The sequence below is a fragment of the Struthio camelus genome, chromosome 10 (genome assembly GCF_040807025.1).
Source record: "Struthio camelus isolate bStrCam1 chromosome 10, bStrCam1.hap1, whole genome shotgun sequence".
Classification (NCBI taxonomy): Eukaryota; Metazoa; Chordata; class Aves; order Struthioniformes; family Struthionidae; genus Struthio; species Struthio camelus.
In genome coordinates this window covers 7337528-7360864 of record NC_090951.1, presented here as the reverse complement: position 1 = coordinate 7360864, position 23337 = coordinate 7337528, and the positions used below count along the sequence as shown (strand labels likewise).

Below are 23337 nucleotides of genomic sequence, written 5' to 3'. Positions count from 1 at the left end.
CATTCCCTCAGGAAAGCTTTGGCTGCGTTTTTGCAGATGTGTCCAGGTTCCAAATACTGCAAAAGCTAGATTTCCAACATTAGCTGTTTCTTAAAGCTCTATTTAAAGAGAGGATTCAAAAGGAAGACCTATCAAGCCCTTGTGTGTGAAGCCCTGGAGTTTGTTGTATGTTTTTGTACCTAAAACTTTTGATGTAGGACAAACAATTTTTTGAGATTCTGGTGGGGTTTCCTCATTTTACCACTCTTTTACCATGCTCTCATCTGATACCCTCTTGAGCATCAGCCAGAGGAGTAGCCCAGAGAAAACTGTGTTTCTTCTTTGTGGTGGCAGAGAAGTTAGCTTGTTTATCAGAATGGAGTTAGGCTGATGTCAAGAAAAAATGTGGATTTCCAAAAGCTGGAACAGGGGGAGTCACAAAGTGCATTTATAGCATTGAGTGGCACACATGGGCTTTAAAGGGGCTTTCTTTCAAGCTGAGCTGGCACGAGCTGGAATGAACTGCCGGTGTTTTATAAATATTGTGCAAAGAGAATAGAATTGCATGGGCTTCCACCTGCACAACCCACACCTGTCTGCTATGTACCCTGCCATGTCTAATAATTTTTCTTCTACCTGCCTAACTTGATAGGACACATCTTCTTGCAGTGGATGTGGTGTCTATCAGCAGTTCAGGATCAGCCTTTAGATTAGTGTCAGACAAGAGGGTCCAGTTGTAGGGGTCTCAGGGTATGTAGCAGCTTGCCTATGTTTCCGACTTCTCTTCCATTACATTAAAACTTTGTGGCTAGGTTGAATGAAAGCTTCAAGAAAGGGCAGTTAATGGTTTTCATAGATTAGACTGTCTTTTGCCAAAGTAGTTTAAGAGATGCGTACCTTAGTGCCATACTATTGGCAAGGTTAGTCCTGCAGAGCAGAACGCTATCCCAAGACCCTGAGGCTGGAGAGAGGTGCTGCAGGCAAATGAAGAAGGCAGCATCAACCCTCTGCTGCTCTCAGAAATAAAGCATTTAGGGCTTTACACAGAGCTAATCAGGGACCTATACTTTATAATCACAACAGATGTAGGCAAGAGCCCTGGACAGGGAAGAAACTAGAGTTTAGGTGAACATAGGTCTGATCAGGTGTATAAACATACACCCAAGCTGATGCATGACTAAATAGGCACAGGCAAAATTTAGCATGCCCCAGTAATGTCCTTCCATACCGTATCCCTGTTACTGAATTCACACATGACTTCCTTGTACTCTTTTTTATCCTGCTATTGGTTCATGCTGGGAGGAATGTGCTCTTTTTATATTCCTTTTCTATTTGTTATTTGGTTTGCTGTTGCAGCATGTCCATTGTATGGTGATGAGCAATTATCTTAAAGAGCAAACAAAAATTGACACAGCAACTGCAAGCGCAGAGATGCAAAGGTGCTTAGTAGTCTGATGAGGTCAAGAAGTATCGTTAGTTCAGTGCACAAAACCTCTGTTACTAAACTCGAGTATGATCTGTACGTGCGGCTCTCAGTGAGCACGACGAAACAACTGAAGGAAAGGCAGCTATAGGAACTCTGTTGCTCAGAAGCCATATTAATATTCACTTGATGTTTTAAGTGAGCAATTTATACATGTATATATACTATTTCTATGTCTATTTATACATATATAGTATGTATGTATACACATGCACACTTGTATATGTGAATTTCAGTGTTTGGTAGCATTTCAAAAAGATTAACTTACCACCGGGTAATGTTAGTTACCGCATCTGCAAGATTACTGCTGGACATGATTTACCAATACTAGTTGAAGGATCATTAAATCGGCATTTAGCATGCCTGGATTTAAAATGCAAAGCAGCAACATACTTCATGCAAATGTCACCTCTGCCTGGGTTCCTAGGATGGCATGTCCACAAGAGGAAACAAAAAGTTTATTCTTCTCCCCAATTAGACTTTAGTGAAAGGCTCAGTTATGTCTCCAACTATCACATTGAACACGCACTAAAGCAGCACATTAGTGTGCCTTTTAATGCTTCTTAGGAGGAGATCAAAAGAAATGTCAGGTGCACTTTAAATTCCTCCCGTGATGTGTCTGAAGCTGTTAGTCCTTCACCTCGGCCAGGGCCAGCGTTCCCAGCCTGCCTCGCGTCGCCTTTCTGCGTCCCCCCGCGACTCGAGGCTCCTCCAGGTCCCCGCTGCCAGCCAGGACCTGAACTGGTGCAGTACTCACCGCCGACCGGCTACGCTTTGCCCCACAGCTCCGCGGTGCGTTGAAGCCAGCAGAGTTGTGCTGCAGTGGCCCAGAGCAGATTTTGGCCTCTGCTCTTCAGGGTGTGTAAGTGTTGTTTAAATCAGTCCTGGACAAAATCTGTGAGGCAGAGGACGGCTTAAAATCTGAACAGGCTGGAAAATGAAACTTAGTTCATGGAAGGAAATTTAGCAAACCTCCACTGTAAGCTGTTGTTATTTTGTCTGTTTGCTTGCTTGAGGGAACGTGTCAGGACGGTGCTTGCCTTTTCTCAGTGCGAGGCTGGCTACTCTACCAATCATTTATTTTAATGCTAGTAAGCAAAGGACTTGTGGCTCTGTCATCCCAACCCCAGGATGCTTGAAATGTGCAAGAAATTAGGGAGACAGCTTTCCCTAGCGAGTGCAGCGTCCTCACGTCACTGATCGTGTGTGGCTCGGCGCCCGAGCGGCGTGATGGCCGATGCAGCACATCGCTAGCGCATGGCTCCTGGCGGAGCACGGCTAAAACAACGGCCAAAAGATTGCAGTTATGGTGCGATAGGCACAGGCGGGATATCCTGGACCCTGCTTCAGACGGAAGGCGCTGTGGAAGTAGAGGTGAGCTTCCAGAGCTTTGCAAAGCTAAATGAGCAGAGCATTAAAGCGGGACGCGAACAGCGAAGTAAAGGCGCCCAGGCTCAGATACAGGATCAAAATGTTGCGACGCAGGAGAAGCAGGAGACCAGGCTAAGAGCAGTATGAGAGAAAGAAGGAAGGTGCAAACGTGGCGCGGGAAAGAAGGAGCAGGGAAAGAAGCGCTGCAGCATCAGGCTATGCGCATGAGGACGAGAGGCAGGAATTAATGCAGAAGCAGGGAAACAATGAAGGGGGTTCAGGTTTTGTAACAAAGTTCATTTCTATATGTTTTCCTCTTTCAAATGAATGCTTTGAATAAGTAGTGCTTTCGTTTCCTGCGTGGAAGAGGTGAATAACAAGTACCCGCATCTGGGGACTCTGGTCTCCTCGGCATCAGCCACCCGCTTGGAGCCTTACACTCCGGCAGCGCTTTGGCTGAGCAAATTAGCCTGAAGTGTTGTGCCCTTGGCTGGCAAATCCTTTCAACCCGGTTGAACGGACAAAATGAATACCCAGATTGTTCCTACGTCTGTTATTCGCTTGTGTTTATCTGGCTGAGCTGTCAGTCAGGCCATTATAACCATGGTGCACACTCAAATGACTTGTCCACTCACAAAAGCAGGGTCTGTTGATGATAAGCTAAACAAAACTGGAGAGTGGCTGTTGACAGAGTTGGGAGATCTTGCAAACGTCTCAGGTAAAAGCAGAAATGCATTTCTGAAAGATACAGAAGCGGCTTTTATTAAATGTACATCGTTTTAAAGTACCTGCTGGGATTTGCTGGTGGACAACAAATGGGCATTTATGATGAATTAGGCTCCTCTCTGCTTTAAACAAATTAAATGGCACGCAGAAGAATTCTGAAATAGGAATTTAAGGGTATATTGCCCTTATTAGAATTAATTAGCCTAAAATATGCATCCTTTACTCCCGTAGGCTTTACCAAGATAGGTTGTAGCTGTGACCTGTCATGCAGCGTCCTCCCGCCTGGTGCTCCGGGAGGAGCAGCCGTACCCAGCGTGCATTTGGTGGGTTGTGCAGTGCTTTACTGGGAGGAATGGCCAAACCTGTGCTTCAAGCTGTTGACGCAATTAAACGTGAGCTTTTAATCATCCTGCTTCAGGTTTGCAGGTCCTGTGGGCCTAAACAAGTTGGGTACTTGCTCCTTCCCAGGCAGGGAGAACATTCGCATGAAAAGGAGGATCATTGTTGGTAGTCATAAAAGCAGCCAGGCTTTTTCAGTATCCAGCTTGTGAATATCCACTGGAGGCAGTGAACGACACGAGTTAAGTGCCATATAAGGATTTATTTTCTGAGTTTTAATCTTTCCTCCAGGACCCTGAGTTAGAAGCAGGACTCTGAGCCACTCCTGAAACTAATTTGATTGCATGATATTAAATAACAGAGCCTATCTGCTGAATGCGAATATAACCAAAGCCTTTTTGGTCCTTTTAACCTCATGTTTGTGATCATAATTAACAAGCTTACCAAGAGACAAGTTTAGGATCATGAAGATGAAAACAGCATCAGATGTTTGAGCAATGATAAGCTGTATAATAAGAGGTGTCTCCACCCCCTTCTTCCCAAGCAGGCAAACTCACTCGGTTCAGGATTGTCGAAAGAGTTTTCTCCACCATCAGGGCATCCTAGTTTCTGCAGTGGAAAGGGAAAAGACAAGACTGAATAAGGCTGCAATGGTATAAATCTTCAGAAGTCTCACGAAGAAGCAGAGGGGAGCTTAAGCAAACGAGGTCCTAGGTCTTGCTGAGGATTTGTGCACCATGCACGGTTTGCGAGGGAGATGCCGCTGAGAGAGCGTGACATAATGCAGCAACATCTCTTTTATCAGCAGCTGTGCCTTCAAAATCCCAAACCGGTAGCCTTGTTGACTGTGCTGATAACTGTAACGGATGTTACAGCTATTTTTCATCAAATGCTTGTTAGTCAATTTATTAGATTCCTAATATACTAATGCACTCGTTTGGCAGGCATTCCAGCAAAGCAGCCTTGCACTGGAGTGTACTCACTCAAAGTCACGGTAACTTGCAGGTTGCTGATTTCTCATCAGCACTCAGAAGATAATTTGCAAATGTGCCATTTATCATTATGCGCTTTGTAGAAGCAGATCTCATGAAAGGGATAAACAGATAAGAGTCTAATAATGAACATTTCCTTCCCAAGCACCATTTGCACCTTCCAGAGTATTATGCTTTATATGTATTATAGATACCGCACATATCTGTGTGTATCTGAGTGTGCATGTGCCTGTAAAATAGCTGGAGAGGTAGATGAGAGTTTTTTAAAAGTCGCTATTGCAGTCATTGATCTCTCTGCTGAGGGCCACACAGAGTGGGGAGTAAATTGGAAGCTGTCTAGTGAAAGAAATAAGACTTTTATTCTTAATAGTTTAAGAAGTGATGAGCATGTGGGGTCTGTTTCACCAGGAAAAGCCACCAATAACCTTCCAGTTTTCCTTTTCTCACTGGGAACGTAATCATTGATGGAAAGCCAGTAGTAAAGCCAACAAAAGGATTATTCAGAGGCTTGATGGGAAGGATTATATGGCAGAGGCTGCTGAAGGAGCGTTTTTCTTCCACACCAAAGACAACGTGCCGTGTGGATGCTCTGACCTGTACTACTGTTTGCCGCTGAATTTGACTTTGCGTCGATGACTCCTTTTTATTCACTTGTTTGCTTTTTCCTGGGAAAAACTTTAAAGTAACAGTAGCCATAAGATCAGTCAGAAAATGTAATTCCTATCTCCTCTTGTGACATTCAGGGTAGAAGCGCTGCATACAAATCCTTGCCACTTATTCTTCCTTCTGCAGCTGCGATTTTATTAAACGCAAGCTGTAACAAGAGCCCCAGCGCAGGAAGCAGCCCCTCTGCCCAGTCTCTCGGGGTGTCTAGCGCTGCTGAGGGTGTAACCCGGGCGCTCCTCTGCTATTACCAGCAGAGCCACGAAAGCATGCAATGATATTGATAATTGATTCCATTTTATATAAGTTAAAAACTAGCTTTTCCCTCCTAGTGTGAAGGTAATGGGTTTTGTCTGTAGAAAGATAATAATCCTATGAACCATTTCTACGCCCTCTATTAAAGAACAGTACAGCTTGCACTTGAACATAATGCCCATGTCAGCTCAGCTTTTTAAACATTCATCTAAAAAGAGTCTTCAAGGACTGGAAAGAGATCTTCCTGAGACATCCAGTTAAGTTTGAGGAACTTAAAAAGTCATGAAGATCCTGTCAATTAATGTGTTTATCCTTACATATCTACTCTGGAAAAAGCATCTTCAAACATGAAAGCTGTTTTTTTTCGATTAAGAAGTTGTCGTTGCATTTAGTTTCCATAGGTAATGCAGAAGGGATTTTTTTCCCCCTTCACTGTATTGAGGGATAAATGCATCTCTTTTTTCTCCTTACCGGTTTCCTCCTTGGAATCTTCATTTATTACAACAAAAAAAAAAAGAAGGAAAAAGAGAGCTAAATTGAAACCTCGCCACTAAATTTGTATGCAGGAGATGACTTGATTTATAAGCTCAGGTAATTTCATTTTTGTTCACACTCCTTCAATTGAAAGGCTCCCACAAACAGCGTTGCAGCAATGAAGGAAGGAGATGGGGGAATTTATCAAGCTATTTATCGAATTATTTTCACAGTCTGTCAAAGTCATAAGCAGCCTAGGCAGGAAGCATAAAGAGCATGTTCAAACCGAAAAGCACGAAGGAGGGAGCAGCCCAAAGGCGTGGGCTGCCCGCGGCTGCCCTGAGACGCGGTCCCGCACGCGGGCCGCGAGTGCCTGGCTTCCTGGGCTGGGAAAAAGAAATAGCGAATGCCACTGAACCGCAGGATGGATCCGAGTCTCGGCCGGGGTTTGAGCGATGGGGACCGGGTTGAGTCTAAAAGTGGTGCAGAGCCTCTGCTGGGGAGCGAGCCGCAGGCTGCAGGCTTTGGGGGAGACAGCTCGAGAGTAGGCGTCCTCGGGAGCGGGTAGCGGGAGACAATATTAACAAAGGGGAAAACAACAGACAATAAAGCAACCGAGATGGAAGGAACCAGTCTAGTAAGAAATCTTTAATTTCTAATGAGCTTTGAAGGGTTTGAGAGAGTTGAGTTTTTTTTTTTTTTTAACAAACCAGTTCAAGTACATGCCTTCAGATTATAAAAGTACCTGAAATTGCCTAGAATATCAGCATGCATAGCTTGTTATTATTTACATATATTTACATAGGAAAACAAGAGAAAGATCTACAGTTATTTACAGTCTACATAGGAGAAGAGAAAGGCAGCATAATTGTATTTCCTAAAATACAGTAGTTGAATAGTCAGCACATGCATATTAAGATATATTTGCATGATAGAACGCAAATGTGTTTTAAGACATACCTTTTTAACTCCCTATGCTAAGGTATAGCATAATAAAGGTAATTTTTTTTTGTTTTGTTTCTAGTCTATTTGCATCAAGTGCTTTAAAACGTTCACTAACACAGCGGCAGCATTATTTACCCTGGCAATTAAAGCAACAGTACACACGATAATTTCCTACTAACTAGCAACAAGCTGCTGGTGAATGAAATATCTATTGTTTCTCATTATCCATCGACCAACATACAGGGATCTCTCTTTGTAAAGGCAGTGCCTAAGCTATCACCATTAATTATAGAAGTAATATAAATGAGACTCTACAGTATGTACTAAATGAAATATTAACAAGGCCAGTGTCTTTGAGCCTGAAAGATGCACTAACAGGGCACACTTTACAGCGGGCTATCTATGAAAATCACACATACATAATACAGGAGTGCCTGGCTTACAGCTTGAAGCCTGGACATTAGAGGCCTGTTTGCTAGATCTGTATTATTGCAAAATACATTCCCTTAATTAGTTTCTGGAAGACAGAGTTAGCAGTTAATTTCTTACCATGATATGTCCCCATCAAAACACCCTGTGGTTTTTCAATGCATTATATTATTGAAATTTGTGTGTGTGTGTGTCTATCAACAGATGAAAAACAATCTTTATCTTTAAAACTGAAACAAAGGAGCTTGTTAAATATTTGTCCCAAAAGGTCACTTGCTTAAAAAGCATTGTGTTGTGTGGGGTTTTTTTCACTCATATCTGAAATCAAAGTCAATCTAAAAAATTAGCTGTGCAATGAAGGAGGGAGCCAACTGTCAGTATTGTGATGACATTCTTTGCAATACTGCATATGAAAAAAGTCTTAATTTTGACTAGTAATAGTATTAAAAAGCTATATAAATATATACAGCATATACAGTACTGTATGTATACATACATTTATATAAAGTATATATATAATTAAAGTTAGATACAGCAAAAACATAAACATTTCAAGTTAGCGTAAGTTAGTAACAGAAATGATTTCAACAAATTCTCACTTATGTACATCTAAACACCAGCAGACCCTATTCGGATGGTTTAGTTGCAGCAGTACATCTAATCTGTCTTTTTGGCAGAGTATGTTTATTGCCAACAACCTGTTTGCCCAACTCATCAAATTGCCCTTGCTCATAGGAATCTGGGCTCGGCTGGCTGGATATGTATTTCAGGATGATTTCCAATATCCTCAGGAGGCTTTCCATTTTTGACAATGGCAAGTCTTTACATGACTGATGTCTATGTAAACGTATATTGCAAAATCTCAGAAGCCGAGGGGCAGAGATTTGCCAGTATGATCAGCTCCCCATAATGCCCCTGGGGACTGTCTCTTAGGTGCTCTCTGCTTCCTGCTCCACTGGCCGGTGTTGGCACACAGGGTAGCAGGGTAAGCATGGACAGCAACATGATACAGCCTACCTGATCACACCCTTACCCCATTACACCCTGGTAATGACCGCTGGTAATTTTCCTGAGTGATTTTTCCCAAATGCAGAAATAAGCACAAGTGTGCAGGATCACTCCACCGCTCCACGCTATCACGAGTGTCATAACACAGTGAGAGCAGAAAAGGGAAGCAAGGCTAAACTGGAGCAATTTGCATGCAGTGTTCATAACTGCCATGTCAGTGGAGTAATGATTTCTTAAAAGTGTAAATGAGGTGTAAAGGGGAATTCAGCAGGCAAGAGAAGGCCAGTGATCAGTGTGGAAATCTGGGGTGGGTAGAAAGGCCAGGGTGCACAGCCTGTGGGGTGTGCTGCAGCTGCCACTGAAATGATGGTTGTGCAAGGCAAAGACGTATACTTTTTAAAAGTTTTTGAAGCTTAGGATGGCTCTGTGTCATGTTTAAAACACTTTTCAGAAACTGATTGTGGACTTTAATAAGATACTAGAAAAAGAGAGGAATACAGCGCTGTCTGCAGGAACGACGTCCCTTCCAGGTGCTTCCTTAAGAGCAATCAGGTTGCATAGACACAGGTGTCTGGTGCTATCTTAAACGTCCTGGGGTAGCTGAGACATCTGCGAGGAGCTGGCAGATACAGTACAGGACCTATGGGAAATCTGTGCCCTTCTGGAGGACAGCTGGAGAGCATGTGGGATATCCTAAGGCATCTCAAGTGTCATGAGACCCCTACGTTAGGCAACTGAATCCCACCCCTGGTATGCCATGTATGGCTCTTTCTCACATATGCAGTGTGTAGCAGGAATGAACCCATGGAGCTCCCTTTCAGGGACTATTTCCCTCTATCTATTTTGGAAAAAAATCCACCGGTATTTTGGCTAATGAGTATTTCCAAGCTCCTTTTCCCTGTGAGCTAGGCAAAAAGAAACAGGGCAAGGGTGAGAGAGGAAAGAGACTGGAACAGGGCCCAGTGTAGCAGACAGTTTCACAAGTAGAGGAACGAGGTTTATACAATAGAGAAAAATACGCATGATTTTAAAAGGTAATTACATTTTTATCAGCTATTTTTTCAGCCTGGTTCTACATCTTCTAAGCATTTTAACAATGGCTGATAATATAACACTTTATACTTGCACGGTGCTTTTCAACAATAGATCTGAAAGCACTCTAGAAACGTGAACTAGTCCTCACAACACCCCTGTGAGGTGGGTGAATAACAGTACTCTCCCCATTTTACAGATGGGAAAAGTGAGGTACATGGCATTTAAAAGTGACCTGTCCAAGTTCACTCGGAAAGACGAAGTCGAAATGAGAAAACCAACCCAGTTCTCCTGACTCAAAGTCCGTGTTGCTTTTTTTTTTTTCCTATGGAACGATTGCAGACAATCTGTTTGACACGGGATGTTGGACGTTGGAAGTTTTCAAGCACTGTCATTGCCGTAATTGAGAACATATGGGGTGTTGCATAACACAAATGACATGGTGCATTATCAAAATACATTTATTACAATGGACACATTTTCTTTTGCAAAGTTAAAACCCAGAATGTGGGTTAAATATAGCTGCATATGCTGAATAGTTGAAATAATCACTAGGTCTTAATGCCTCAGCAGTTGAAAACAAATCCTCTTTCGTGAACTACTGCAGTTTCCTTACTCAAAGAATATAGCACATTTATCTTCTATAATGTATGTAAAGAATACTATAACTGTGTAAAGGTCTTAATGACTCTAAGAAAAGTTACTGCTCAAAACCAACTAGTTAATGCTTTGCAAGTAGAGAAGCTGTGAGAGTTTGGAGTTTTTGTAGTTGGGAATTAATTGAAAAAGGAATACATCAGAGGAAGAAAGCAGACCTTACGGATTCTGGTTTATGCATTGTATTATCTTCTAAGAGACGCTTTGCTGGTTTAAATGTGGTGGTGGGGGAGGGGGAGGTGGTTGCGAATCTCTGGTTTAGATGTGGTTCGGTGAGACCTGTGAAAAGATTGTAATTACAAAGTCAGCTCAGGTCACGTTTTTTTTTGCTGGCACTTGGGTGGAGATGGGACCCGAAGTCAACTCAGCCTGACTTGTTTATTAGATCATATTTGGCAGCTCCAAAGTTTTTATTTTTTTTTTAGTTGCCGATATGATTCCAGTTTATCATACTCACCCAAAGATTCAAAGGCAGGTCTGAATTTCATATTTCCCTGCTGAAAAAGCTATCAGGGAATCCTGTTTTCTTACAGTAGAATAATACATACATATTGTGAGTGTTCCTGTTACGGTAACAGCGCGTCTGGGATTGCTCTGAGGGAGGGCACTGCCGCAAGACCTGAACAGGTCTCATAGCACGTCACGCGTAGAGGCTAAACCTTGTTCACTGCCTTGTACAGAAAGTAGCTATCCCTCACAACAGTAAGAAACAGGGCAAAAGGAGGCCTCACAGCGAGAGGCGCTTCCCGCCGCTCCTGCCGGCTCCCGCGGCAGCTGGCCGCGCTGCACGCCCCTCGAGAGCGACTCCTGGAAGCACCTCACGTACTGGGAGATCCTGGAGGCTGAGCGACTCGCCGGTGAGGACGTAACGATTTAGACTCGCTCGTGCGTTTCGGAAGAGGTCACCATGCTCTGTGTTGCTAGGCCATGCAGGCACACGCGGGCTCGGGTGGGAAAATACCACCAATTCAACTCATCTGAGGAGGCATTTTGACATGACGAGGAACGGAGTCGGTCTCTTCTGAGTTTCTGCACCGACATCGCGGCTAGAAACCCCCAAACGGAAACAAACGAGGGCACTTCCATGGTAGGAGATAAGCCAGAGCTTGGCTGCTGGGCTGCAGTCGGCCGAGGGGCTCGGCGGCGCTGCGCGGGCACGGCCAGCCGGCGGGCCCGGGACGCGTAGGGAGCAGTGGGCGAGACGCGCCGCGGCGGCTGCACCTTCCCGAGGTGGTAGCGCGGATTGGGAACTGGCGGCGGCTATGGGAGCAGGCGCCGTATGGGCGGGTTTGCTTTTCCAAAGGGGTTTTTTTGCGTTTCGTGTCAAATCAGTAAATGCCCGCTGCTGAAGCTGGCTGATGAACTAACATGCCCTTCACGCTTCAGAGTGTTTTCCAGCGGCACAAAGAAGGTTTGGGAGAGCCTTTAGTCCATGATGTGGGCTGTGCTCGTGTTGCCTCATCATCCCACTGCGGTAGAGTGAGTTACCCCCCTAGGAATGGCTGTGCCGATCCGGTGTTCTTGTGTTAGGAACGTGTCTGCGTTGTCTAATAGACCTGCCATGAAGACAAGAAGAGCCTGAAGAGGGTTAAGGAAGCACCTGCCTTTTTATGGGCCTTGAGCTGCTTGCCTTGAATCTGGGTCTTGTCACGAATATTCGCCTTTCTCGTCATTTGGAAATCACCTCTTTCCACCGGCTATCTTTTAAAATGCACTATGCCAAACTTTAACTTAGACTCAGGCTGCCAACATAACTGGCCTTTATCCTTAATTTTTGACAATAAAATAAAATCTTCTTTTCAAAGAAGCTGATTCCATCTCGCTGACAGGCAATGTTTAATGTTATTTGTTTGCCCTTAACCGAGTTTAGAATGGATCTTATTCATTTGTAGTTGATAAGTATACAGATAAGTTGTGGCTTTGTCTCTATTACTGGTATGTGTCGTACGTCAGCCTGCTTCAGAACAGGGATCTAATTTTAGAAAACAAACACGCATTTGAAACTGGACAAATCTGAAAACTAAACATTAACTGTGTAATATGTTTTCTTATCAGGAACATAAAAGGTATCTTAGCATACTAACAGATGCATTACATATATTAATGAGGGTTTTACCATACACTGTATATCAGGAACCCTTTTTCTCCTACCATTAAGATATTCAATATTCATTTGTATTCAGTGCCATCAGTTACAAATTGATAGCTAGCAGTTATGAAGTATATGCCTATGAACTAGTAGCTACTTAGTATTTTTAACTCAACAAAGGATTTTAGACGATGGATAATGTAGATCTTTGAGCCTCAACTATAAATAAACAGCAACTGCTTTATAAATCCCCTTCCCCGTGCTGTAGTTTAAGATTGTATTACAAAACTGACAAATGATTTGCAAAAGAGAATGATGAACCCTTATTACCAAGACACTCTTCAACTTAATCCAAAATACGATTCCCGGGTAATTTTACATACACTGGGAAGATTGATGGCCTGGTGCAAGCCTAGCAGCTTTCAGATGTTTGCCTGGATCGGAAGTGGCACTGAGGCATGATTAAAGATTCAGTTGGGCTTCTCACAAATTCTTCATCCTGTGCATTCATCGTCCCAGCTCCCGGCCTTTGTTGCTGGGTAAGGAAGGCTGACCCCAGCTTTGGTGATTAGCACCATATACCCCGGACAGGGGTGCGGGGGGGAAAAAAAAAAGTTTAGGTTGCCCAGAGCTTCTATCATTGTTTATAAGTTTAAATTGTTTGGGCAGGGGGAGGGGGGCTAATCACAATAGATCAGGGAGGCTTTGTGACAACTGACAAGCTCATTGTTTAAGACGTTTTTTAACGAAGTTGTTAACATTAATTCTTTTATATAGTACTCTCATCTTTTTCAAATTATGTTCTGACATGGCACAAACTGCCTGGCATTGAAAGTCATTCAACAGTGATTAAAGTGCTCTTTTTATCAGTTTAAGGATGTTTCATCTCGTATCAGCAGTGTGGAATTGTTTACTAATTAGATTCCCTGACATCCTGCTCCGTCTTACGCGGAGGGCATGTGGACGGGAAAGCCGATGAGCAAAAAATTAAAACTTGTTATTAGACTGTCATAGGGCCTAGCATATAAAGATGTCATTCAAAAGGCTGTGGTGATAAGGGGTAAACAGTATTGCTGAGAAACTAAGCAGTTTTCTGCCTGGTTGTGTCTAGATGGAAGTGCAGGCAATTTGAAGTTATCTGCAGCTCTGGCTCTTCCCGGAGGTTTATGGCATATGAGTTGTAGGTGAAAAGTGGTAATTTGTCCCCTCCGCACCGTCCCATGCAGCACGGCATCTGCGCGGAAAGTTCACGGGTGCCTGAGGGCCTGGCTTTGAACAGGAGGTTGAATTACGAGACCTCCCGACGCCCCTTCCTGCCGAAATTATTACTTGACTCCTGTGATTCTGTGATAGTGGTTCCCCCGCTGTCCTTGGGCAAGTCACTTAAGCAGAGGTCTTCGGACGTCTGAGTGCAACTAACTCAAGTTCCTCCAAGGAAACCAGGTGCTGGAATAGCTTTGAGAACCTTCCTTTTGCCTTCTGTTTTGAGTTTTGCCATTTGAGGGAAGCTCCTTGGCGCGATTAGTTCATGTCTGCCCGCTATTCCGAAATGTTAAAGCTTTACCCTCTGTCAACAATGGGATAAATATGACTGCATTTCTCGTAAGTTATAGAAAAGGAGTTTCTCTCTCAATGATAGAAACATTGAACTTTTTCTTCCAAACCAGCCAACAGGATTGAGACATTCAGAAAGAGGTAAAGAAATACACCACCAAAAAGCAAATGGCACATTGCTTACATCGAGCTCTCAGGGAAGCACTGGAGGCATCCCATGATAAAGTGCTTTGGGCTTCCAGCCACATAATCTTTTATCATATAAAGTAAATATCCTACGCTCGCCCAGGGAAGACTATTCTCTTCGTTTGGCATTTAGGTTGTGTCAATGTTCGAGGTATAAACCGCTGCTGTTATACGGGGGGACATTTTTCTGCCTGCTGAGAATTTTGCTTAAAAGTCATCAGATTTGACTCATTTGAAAAGATAAATTTTTGTTTGGTTTGGATTTTAATCTGCTCTGATAAACTTCCATTTTATGAATTAGCCGAATTCTATTACAGCTAGCCTGAGTTTAGCTTGGCTGGAATGATGCTTTTCAGCCATAGCTTAAGGGCTCTCGCTCTGCATTGAGCACTTTAGTTTAATTTTACCTTTCTAATAAAAGTCCACCTGAATTGCTTGCAAAACCTAATAATACTCTTCAGGGGCTTTGAATCATTCTAAACAGCTGAATACAGTGATCATACCTGGGCTGTGGAGCTTTATAGGATAGTTCAAATGAGTATAGGAACTTTATTGTTCTCTATTAATATTATTTTTAGTAGAACTCTCTTAATTTTCCTCTATCGCCTTTAAGATACTTTCTCTTCTTTAAAAAAAAGATATTGGTTTAATAAGAGGATTACTATGTAGTACACTAACTCTAAAAATATTTTGGTCTGGTGATAAATATATGCTTTTCAAAATACTTAGCACAGTTTTGGTTTTGTCTGAGGCTTTACCTTGTTATGGGAGATCATTTCTAAGCTGTGGAGTCATCATTATCAGTTTAATCCCATCTTCTGAGAAAAATGCATACCTTGCAAACAAATAGGCCTTTGCGGTTGCAAAATTGAGAAGCCTCAATTAAGGAGAATTTGGCCTTTTTAGACTGGTTGCTGCCCTTGAAAGAGGAGAATGCAAAGCAGAGGTCCTCTGGCGGCCGTGCCGTTCCAGGCTGACCCTCTTGTGGCACCCTGAGTTTCCTTCGTTTTGACCATGAAAGGTCAGAAAAAAATGAACCAGAGGAAAATCACCAGAGATTGAAGCCTATTCTCTTTCCCCCATTAAATTATCCTAATGTGACAACGTCTAATTTCTCTTCGTTTACTTTTTCCATCATACTTGGCAGCCTCTCTATTCTGATTCCTATCATCTCATAATTAGTTGCCATAGAAAGGACTATGATGTACATAAATAATCATAAGATGCCAGATAAACTGTATCGGTTTCAAATTAGTGTTGTGCACAGTGTCTTGCTATGCACTCTAACCTATTATTTTTAATTATAGTTTACAAAGCAAACGAGCTTCTTGCCCTTTTTGCAGCTATCCTGGCATTGCGCTTTCAATCCCGGCCGCGAAGCGCCACATCACCTGCTCAGGTGCGCTTGCCAGAGCCCCGTGGCCTCGCTCTCCAGATTTCTGCTGCAGATATTCAGAGAAATCCCTTCCTCCCGTTTGAACATAGATTCACTTGGTATTAAAAAAAAAAAAGAGAAAAGAAAAGGAAGAAAAAAACAACCCTGCTCCACAAAAGCCTCTAATCTACCCACTCCATTTCATAAAGCACTATAAGACGTGAGAAATGGTTGTTACAGGGAAAAAAAAAAAACCCACTGGAAAGCCGTGTGTCTCTGCAAAATAAGAACGGCGCCCGGTGCCTGCAGCAGATAAGTGTTCTTACAAGGCGGTGGTGACAACCGCCACAGTAAAATTGTTGATCAGAGATATATGGACAGTTCTGGCAGAAATCCCAATTGCACTTTACATTATAGGTCTTAATTGGAGCACCCAGGTTAATTTTGTACAAGAGATTTAAAAAAACAAACATTTTGTACATCTCTTTCTCTATACATGCATATATATATATATATATATATATGCCAGTCTGCATTGCTTATCAGGATTAGGAAGTGGGGGTGCTTAGGGTGTACAGTAAGTATTTTCTGTGTTGTAAAGGAAAACCAGGCAAGTTTTGGGTGCTGCTTTTAAATCTGACTTGGCTTTTCCAGTGTTGAAATAGCAGCTGGAGAGATTGTGCCATTCTGGTTCAGGCGTATGATACTCTCCCTGAGGCCGATCCAAGTTTTTTGTTGCAAAGATGCAAGAGAACGGAGACCAGGGCTTTGGTTCAGGGTTTTCTTTTTTCTTTTCTTTTGCTTTAAGAGGTATTAAAAGGAAAGAAAAAAATAATCCTCAAAATTGCAGATTGCAATTGCAAACTGCAGAATTGCAAATAAGCGGCCGTTGGACAGGAAGGCAGCGTCTTCAGCCGCGTCCCCCCTGTGTTTCGGCATTGTGGGTCAAGTTGGTGGCTGTGATGCTTTTGCAAGACACACGGCTTCCCGGGACCGCACTCAGAAGCACAACGCGAAATCTATCTCTGTATATATGTATGTATATATATGTATGTATATATATATTTACTGATTTTTTTTTTTCTTTTTTTTCAATTTCAGCAACAAGGAGCTGCCACAACCGTCTACTGCGCCACGGCCCCGGAGCTGGAGGGCCTGGGCGGGATGTACTTCAACAACTGCTGCCGCTGCCTGGCGTCGCGGGAGGCGCAGAGCGCCGGGGCGGCCGCGGCCCTCTGGGAGCTGAGCGAGGGGCTGCTCCGGCGGCGCGCCGGCCCCCGCGGCCCCTAGCCGGCGGCTCCCGCCAGCCAGCCGCCAGCGCTGGAGCCTGCCCAGTCTGAGCATCGCCCGGGCTTCCCTCTGGCTCGGGTGCGGCTCTCACCGGCGGCAGACGAAATCACAGCTCTGATTAACGGGCGGGTATGTCGCCCAGCCTGGGGCGTCCTCTTTATTTTGGTGAGTCCTGTCTGCGCGGCGTTGGGCGTCGAGCGGGAGGTGCTCGTGCTGCTGAGCTTCTTTGCCTGCGAGGATTTTATTGGGTTTGGCAAATAAATAGATGATGGAGCAAAGCAGTCTGTCCTTCTGTCCTGCGCTTGGCTGCTGGCTGGCTGCAAATACAACTGCGCCGTCGAGAACGAGAAGGTGCGAGAAGACATCTGAACAGAAACAGTAACGTCACAGCTAATTAAATATTTCTGCTTTTTTTCTTAAAAGGTTATAATAAAAGATATGTTGCAAGCCGTTCCCTAAATACTGTAGGCCTGGGAAAGATGATGTTGTCTCCTTGCGAACACACAGGGTGTAGTCAGGGGTTTAAATGGTATTTCCATCCATTTCTCAGTTCACAGTTTTAAGGAGTTTTTCTTTAAAGTTCACAGTTCCTCAGTTGTCCTGATACTGTTTCCCATTCCAAATCTCTCAGTTCTTGTCTTTCAGTTTAAATTTAATAAAACAACATGCTTGAATATGGTCACCTGAAGAGTAAGTTTGTCTCCTTTCTGCAAATGTCTTAGTTCCAATGTTTTTTTTTTTTTTAGAAAAGAAAACTTGAGGAAAAATAAAGAGCTTCTTGTTGATGCCAAGAAATCGCTGTTTTTTTTCTTGTTTCTTTCTGAGTTCATTTTTTGTATTTTGTGCTTTGTCGCTGTCTTCATGCCAGAACGTTGTCCTAAGCCATCACCAGTCCAGCATCACATTTTCTGCAGACAAAATATAAGCAAATAAATAGAAGGACATATTGTTAATGGAACATTATTTGATCCTACCTGGTTTATGATTTATTGTTAACAGACTGTCTCCTATAAGAGTTTCAGTTTGAAATGCATAATGCATTTGATTAGCTGTTGAATAGGTATTAAAATCTAGGTAGGAAGTGGGGTATAGGAACGTATTCATCAGGAAGAAGTAGCTGAAGTATCCTCCTATGAAAAAAAAAAAACCCCGGATCTATGTGGGGAATGATAATATTACAGTGCAACAGCTCTGTCTTGCAGTTATGTATTACCATTTGTTTTGCCTTTTTTTTTTTTTTTTGGCATTTATGGCTAGTTCTAGTTTAGTGAGCGAGGTCTTCAAAGCAAGGGACATAGACAGAGGATGAACTTGTTTCTGCTTTCTTGAACAGGAAGCTATTCAAGAGAGCACATCACCTCTTTTCAGCCTTTTGGGGGGAAAAAAATCCCAGAAGTTCTGCCCAGCCTCTGCTACCCAGCCCAAATCCTGGTGTAGTACCGTGTCCGGACATTTCAGTGGCACGGGTCAAAGTGGTTGCAGGGTGAGGCGGGGGTTACAGTCGAATCCCATGGGATGTTGGAAGTTTTTCTGAGGAGAAAAGTAGATTCACTTTTGTCACCTGTGCAACAGCCTTCTCAAATGCATTGGTTTTTCCTTCTCACGTCAAGAAAAGAATTACTCGCATATGATAATACAACCGCCCTAGGACAGGTGGGTTTTGCGTTAGGCCTTGACGTTCCCGGCTCAGGGGTGGCAGCAGTGAGGCGCTGTGAGCTCGCGGCTCCGCCGACGGCCTGGGCCTTGTGGTCCATTTAGGCAAACATACATTAATAACCGATAACGAGCACCCTGTCACTCCTTATTGCTGCAATACTGTATGCTTTTGTGAGAATTCAGTACTTAAGGCGATTGCCTGCCTTCCTTCCAGGGGTGTCTGCGAGGGGTTTTCCCTGGTGCACACCTCACTCTTTCAGCATTTTTAAGGTTAGCATAGCTCTACGTTAGCGGGAAAGGAAGCAGCCCCGTGACTTTATGGAGCTGATCAGGTTTCTCTAGTTCCTAATTCCTATATAAATATTTATTGACACTAGTGTATTACCCTATCTAGATTTTTATTATCACCTTTTTCTCCAACTCAAATGAGTTCTTTTCTTCTTTCTCTCTTTCTCCCTTTCCCTGTCTCTCTTTCTTTTTCTTTTTTCTTTTTCTTTTTCTTTTTCTTTTTCTTTTTCTTTTTCTTTTTCTTTTTCTTTTTCTTTCTTTTTCCTCCTTCTATCTTTCTTTCTTTTTTCTTTCCCTTTGCCTTTTTCTTTCCTTTCTTTCTCTGTCTCCCTTTCTCTTTCCTTTCTTTCTCTTTATTGCTGGCTTTTTTCTCTTTCCCTCTCACTCGCCTTTGTTAGGCTATCCAGCATAAAAAAGCTTTTTTCTTTTCATTTTCATTCCAAATAAATGCCAGCGCTGAGCTGCAGAGCATTTGCTTCTATTAGAAACACTTGTGAAAATAATTTTTCACAGACTCTCAGCTTGGTTTCAGCACAGGAGGGATGTGCAGGGAACAGTAAAAGGGAAACCAATTGAAAAGAAACAGACTCCAAACCCTCCATTTTAATATCCTAGATGTGCCCAAGTCATTGGCTTTCAAATATATTTTGGTGTAAAATTTGGCACATTTACAGTCAGCCAGATTTATTTATTTGACTGGCTTACATTTTTCCGGTTGACTTACCTGCAGCAATGTCTGTGTGAGTTACTCCACAATGCATTGACCTCCAGGGTTCATTAAAGGTAGTTAAGTGAGCCTGTGACTAATATTAAAGCAAACCCCATTAACCTTAACTAGTATCATATCAGCAAAACAAAAAGAACTGAATAAAGAAAAATAGAGCATGTATTTATAGTTCTTGGAAAAGATCCAGCAAAGTTACATCAAGCTCCTAATAGGCCTAATAAGCACTTGCTATTCATCCCCTTAAAGAAAGGCGGAGAACAGCTAAAGGGGGTGTCTGAGACCCTGCGAAAACCTCACAGAGCTTTCTGCAGGCATGGACGATGCAGCAGGACGTCTGCTGCCCGCGTGCTCCGTCACCTGTCCACCTCTACTTTCCCAACATCAATGTTTCGCATTGAAATGGTGAAGTTTTTCCCCAGCTACATGGGTGCCATTGGGCTGTTAAGTCCACATGGGTGAGTGAGAAAGTTCCTCGAGAGGAGTGAAGGAGCCACCAGAGGCTCTTCTGGGAATTTAGGGGCTGTTTCAGTCAGTGCCAACGTGCCTGACTGCCCTGACATCTTGCAAAAAAAAGATAACAAAAACAATGCCAGGTCTCGATTCTTTCTTTTTTTTTTTTTCCCTTTTATCTTTTGACATCCAGAAGACAAATTCCAGCTAGTCTCATGCCAGGTAGGTATTTTTATTCGAGAAAGTCTTTCCCGCAACACTGCAATAATTTGACTTATATCAAGGTTGAATAGCTGCTTGACAGGTGTTAAGCTCATGACCTTTCAAGCCAAACACACTTATACTAACCAGTTTACTATTGGCATGATCAATATCTTGTAAGTGAGAAAGTCTAGACAGATCTTATTTTGTCCTTTGCTATCACTTGTGGCTTTGGAATTGATCATTATATGTGACTGGGGAAAAATTGCCTAAACAGTTCGTGTTCTGTATTTATCTTGACAGGGCTCTCTAGGATTATATTTTCATAATCTGAACAGCAGCGGAACAGCTGCTCAAGCTCTGCAAGCCCTTCTTATCAGGCTACATTTAAGCTGCAGTAATTAAGCTTCTCCTTATGTATCTCTTTTTTAACCACGCATGTACTGTATGTAAAAATGTATGGTGAGGGGCGGCGGCGGGGTATGCTAGAAGAAGCTTGAAAAATTATGCTAAAATTTGACTCATTTCTTTCCATCCGCAGCGGCTGATCTAGGTTTGCAGCGTACCCCGGCTGCACGTCCGCGCCTGGCTTGGGATGTGTGGGCCTTGACTCAGGATCCTCACCTCCGTGGGGAATATGTTGCTTTTTTAGCAAATCTTTTAAAGTCCAGCTGCCTTGAGACTTGCAGGCAGTTCAGGAAAACCAGAAAAGCCATTGCTAATAATAGTTATCTCACACTTTTGTAGCGGTTTATGCCCAAGGGATCTCGACGATCTTTTTAGCCTTGTTTTTCCAAGCAGCTGGATTTATGTGATCAGTCAGCCGGCCGTTTGAACCCACGGATGGATTTCAACAAAATTTTGTCGACGGCTAAAGGCCACAAAGGCATTAACGTCCTTCCCGGTGGAAGGGTGGGCGAGCGTGCGGGGAGGCGCGAGCCCCGCGCGAGCCGGCTGGGCGCCGCGGCGCGCAGGGAGCGAGCCGGTTCCCGCGCCTGCGGAGGGGCGTCCCCGAGGGGGCAAACTGCAGCTCGGCTCCAATCGCTCATCTCGGCTTTGCTTAAAAAAACAAAGCAAAGTTTTTTTTTTCTTCTTTTTTTTTCTTCTCTCCCCTTCCCCTTTTTAAAAAAGCCTGGAACAATTAGTAACTGAGTTTGCAGCGCTTCCAGGCAGGGCCGGGGAATCGCGGGAGCAGGCAGCCGAGGCACAAGAATTGCCTAAGCTGCTTTTCCTTAAAAGAATAGCTATAATGGCCTCCCCCTTTCACCCAAAAGAAACCCAGGTGGGGAAAAAACAAAGAAGATCAGTCCTTTCATGCAGCTTTTCCTGTGCCGCAAGTCTTTACTAGCAGGCTATGGCACGCCAGGAGCACGCGTAGAGGAAAATGCCCAGTAAAGTCGCCGCTGGCCGAGTCCTGCAAGCTGTCCCTTTGCGGAGACTGGCAAAACCTAGAGCTATCCCCGAGAGAGGCATCAAGGCGAGCCCAGAGACAGCACCCTGTCCGCTGCCCGGCCGGGGCCCGGCCCTCGGGGGGCCAGGACTGCGGGGCGCTGGGCGCGCAGACAGCTGCACGGCTGCCCAAGCCCCGGGCTGTGGGATGGAGGCAGCAGGAAAGGCAGAGGAGTACCTTGGAGAGGAGGTACACGCTTCTCTCCTGCTGCTTTTTAACAGCGCTAACTATGTGCTTCTCCGGGCTGCGCGTTTTCGGCTCTCCCCCGCCCCTGCTGCTTGCGCCGAGTCCTTTCCAACGGGTGTTTCATGAATTAGCTCCGTGCTTTAAGAGAGAAGATTGCTCTGGCAGAGAGCAGCATAGTTGTAAAAGTGTCAAGGTGTTATGAATGTCCTGATGATAGAGCCCAGTTGTTATCTGCCGGGCAGTGCGGGAGGAGAGCTAATGATGTGCAGCATGTAAACCGTTTGTTGCTCTAATCCATCTGTGTGGAGAGGAGTGAAAAAGAGGGGCGAAATCCTGGGAAAATGACTTGGACAGCTGGAGATAAAGTGTGTACTGATGGAGTCATCCAGAGGTAGCTGTCAACATGAGCTGTGTTTGCATATAATACAAGCAATGCGCAACGATTGCTTTCGGTATTTTTTTTTATGGAGTGTGTGTGTGTGTGGGGGGGGGGGGTTCATGTGTTTCTGTCTGTGCGCAGCCCTTAATTACAAGCCGGTATCTCTTACCGACTGGGCTCCCTTTCCAAGCGAGGAATATGATTTTAATCAGCTCACGGCTGACGGCTGGGCGGTGGAGAGATGTACCACAAACAGACCCAAGCAAGACCTACAGACCCCTTTGGAGGAGCTGATTTAAACGAGCAGCAGTCATTTTATTAATTCTGCTGGGTTTTATAGACCTTTTATATGGATCATTACCCATACAACTTCACTATCTAATTAAAAAGGGCTCTTATCAATTTGTTGGGCAGTTGCTTATATAAAAAAAAAGGAGAGAGAGAGAGAGGAAGAAATAATATTATATATTTTTTGAATCCCAGAAAATCATCTGCTTTGAAGGGGTGCAGACCAGATCACCCGATGAGACGATTTTTGGATGGCCTGAAATGAAGTGTCATAAGGAACCCAGCAGAAGGGAAGAGAGCAAAAGAGAGGGAAAGAAAAAAAAAAAAAAAAGCTCCCGGACCCCTCACACCTCCATAAAACCTCTCCGTTATGTGGTGGGCTGGATTTTACAAGCGCGGAGCCTGCTGGGAGCTGTCTGAACACCAGCCTTTTAGCACTTCGACTTCAAATCAGTGCAAGCGTCTAAGCGACCTGCTGGCCGGGGCTGGGTCTCGGGTGGGCGGCAGCCACGGCTCGGCCGCGGAGCCGCCGGCTCGCAGCTCGGCTCGTGAGTCAAAGGCAGCCGGAAACATGCCTTCGGTGGCTGCTGGTGGCCCCTCGTCCCCAGAGGGCTTCGTGTCTCGCCACCCTTCTCCAGGAGGGATGCCACCCGTGGAGGCATCCGGCGCCGCCGGGGCGCGGGGCGGCCGCGCTGCCTCCCGCCCGGCTTGCGTGGTTAAACGCAGACCACCGAATTAATTCCGTTTATGCCTTCCGCCAGATTTCAAAACGCAGGCTCTGGAGACACGAGCGAAATTAATTTATTAAAAAGCAATAGCTTGATAATGCGCGTGATGATAGAATAAATGAATCTGTTCAATATCT

The 23337-nt window shown here is 44.1% G+C and overlaps 2 protein-coding genes across 3 annotated transcripts in view; one reads left to right on the top strand and one right to left on the bottom strand.

Annotated features, from left to right (window-relative positions):
* Positions 1-17642, top strand: part of WWOX (WW domain containing oxidoreductase) — a 525216-nt gene extending 507574 nt beyond the window's left edge. The window contains exon 9 of the mRNA XM_068956305.1: positions 16659-17642. Within this exon, the coding sequence (XP_068812406.1) occupies positions 16659-16847 (189 nt within the window). The 3' untranslated portion in view covers positions 16848-17642. The remainder of the gene's footprint in view (positions 1-16658) is intronic.
* MAF (MAF bZIP transcription factor) overlaps positions 17415-23337 on the bottom strand; it is a 194578-nt gene continuing 188655 nt past the window's right edge. The window contains exon 3 of one of the 2 annotated variants that reach the window (XM_068956321.1): positions 17415-17755. The gene's annotated coding sequence lies outside the window, so the exon portion shown is untranslated. Of the gene's footprint in view, positions 17758-23337 lie in introns of both variants that reach the window. The other variant, XM_068956323.1, reaches the window with a different exon arrangement.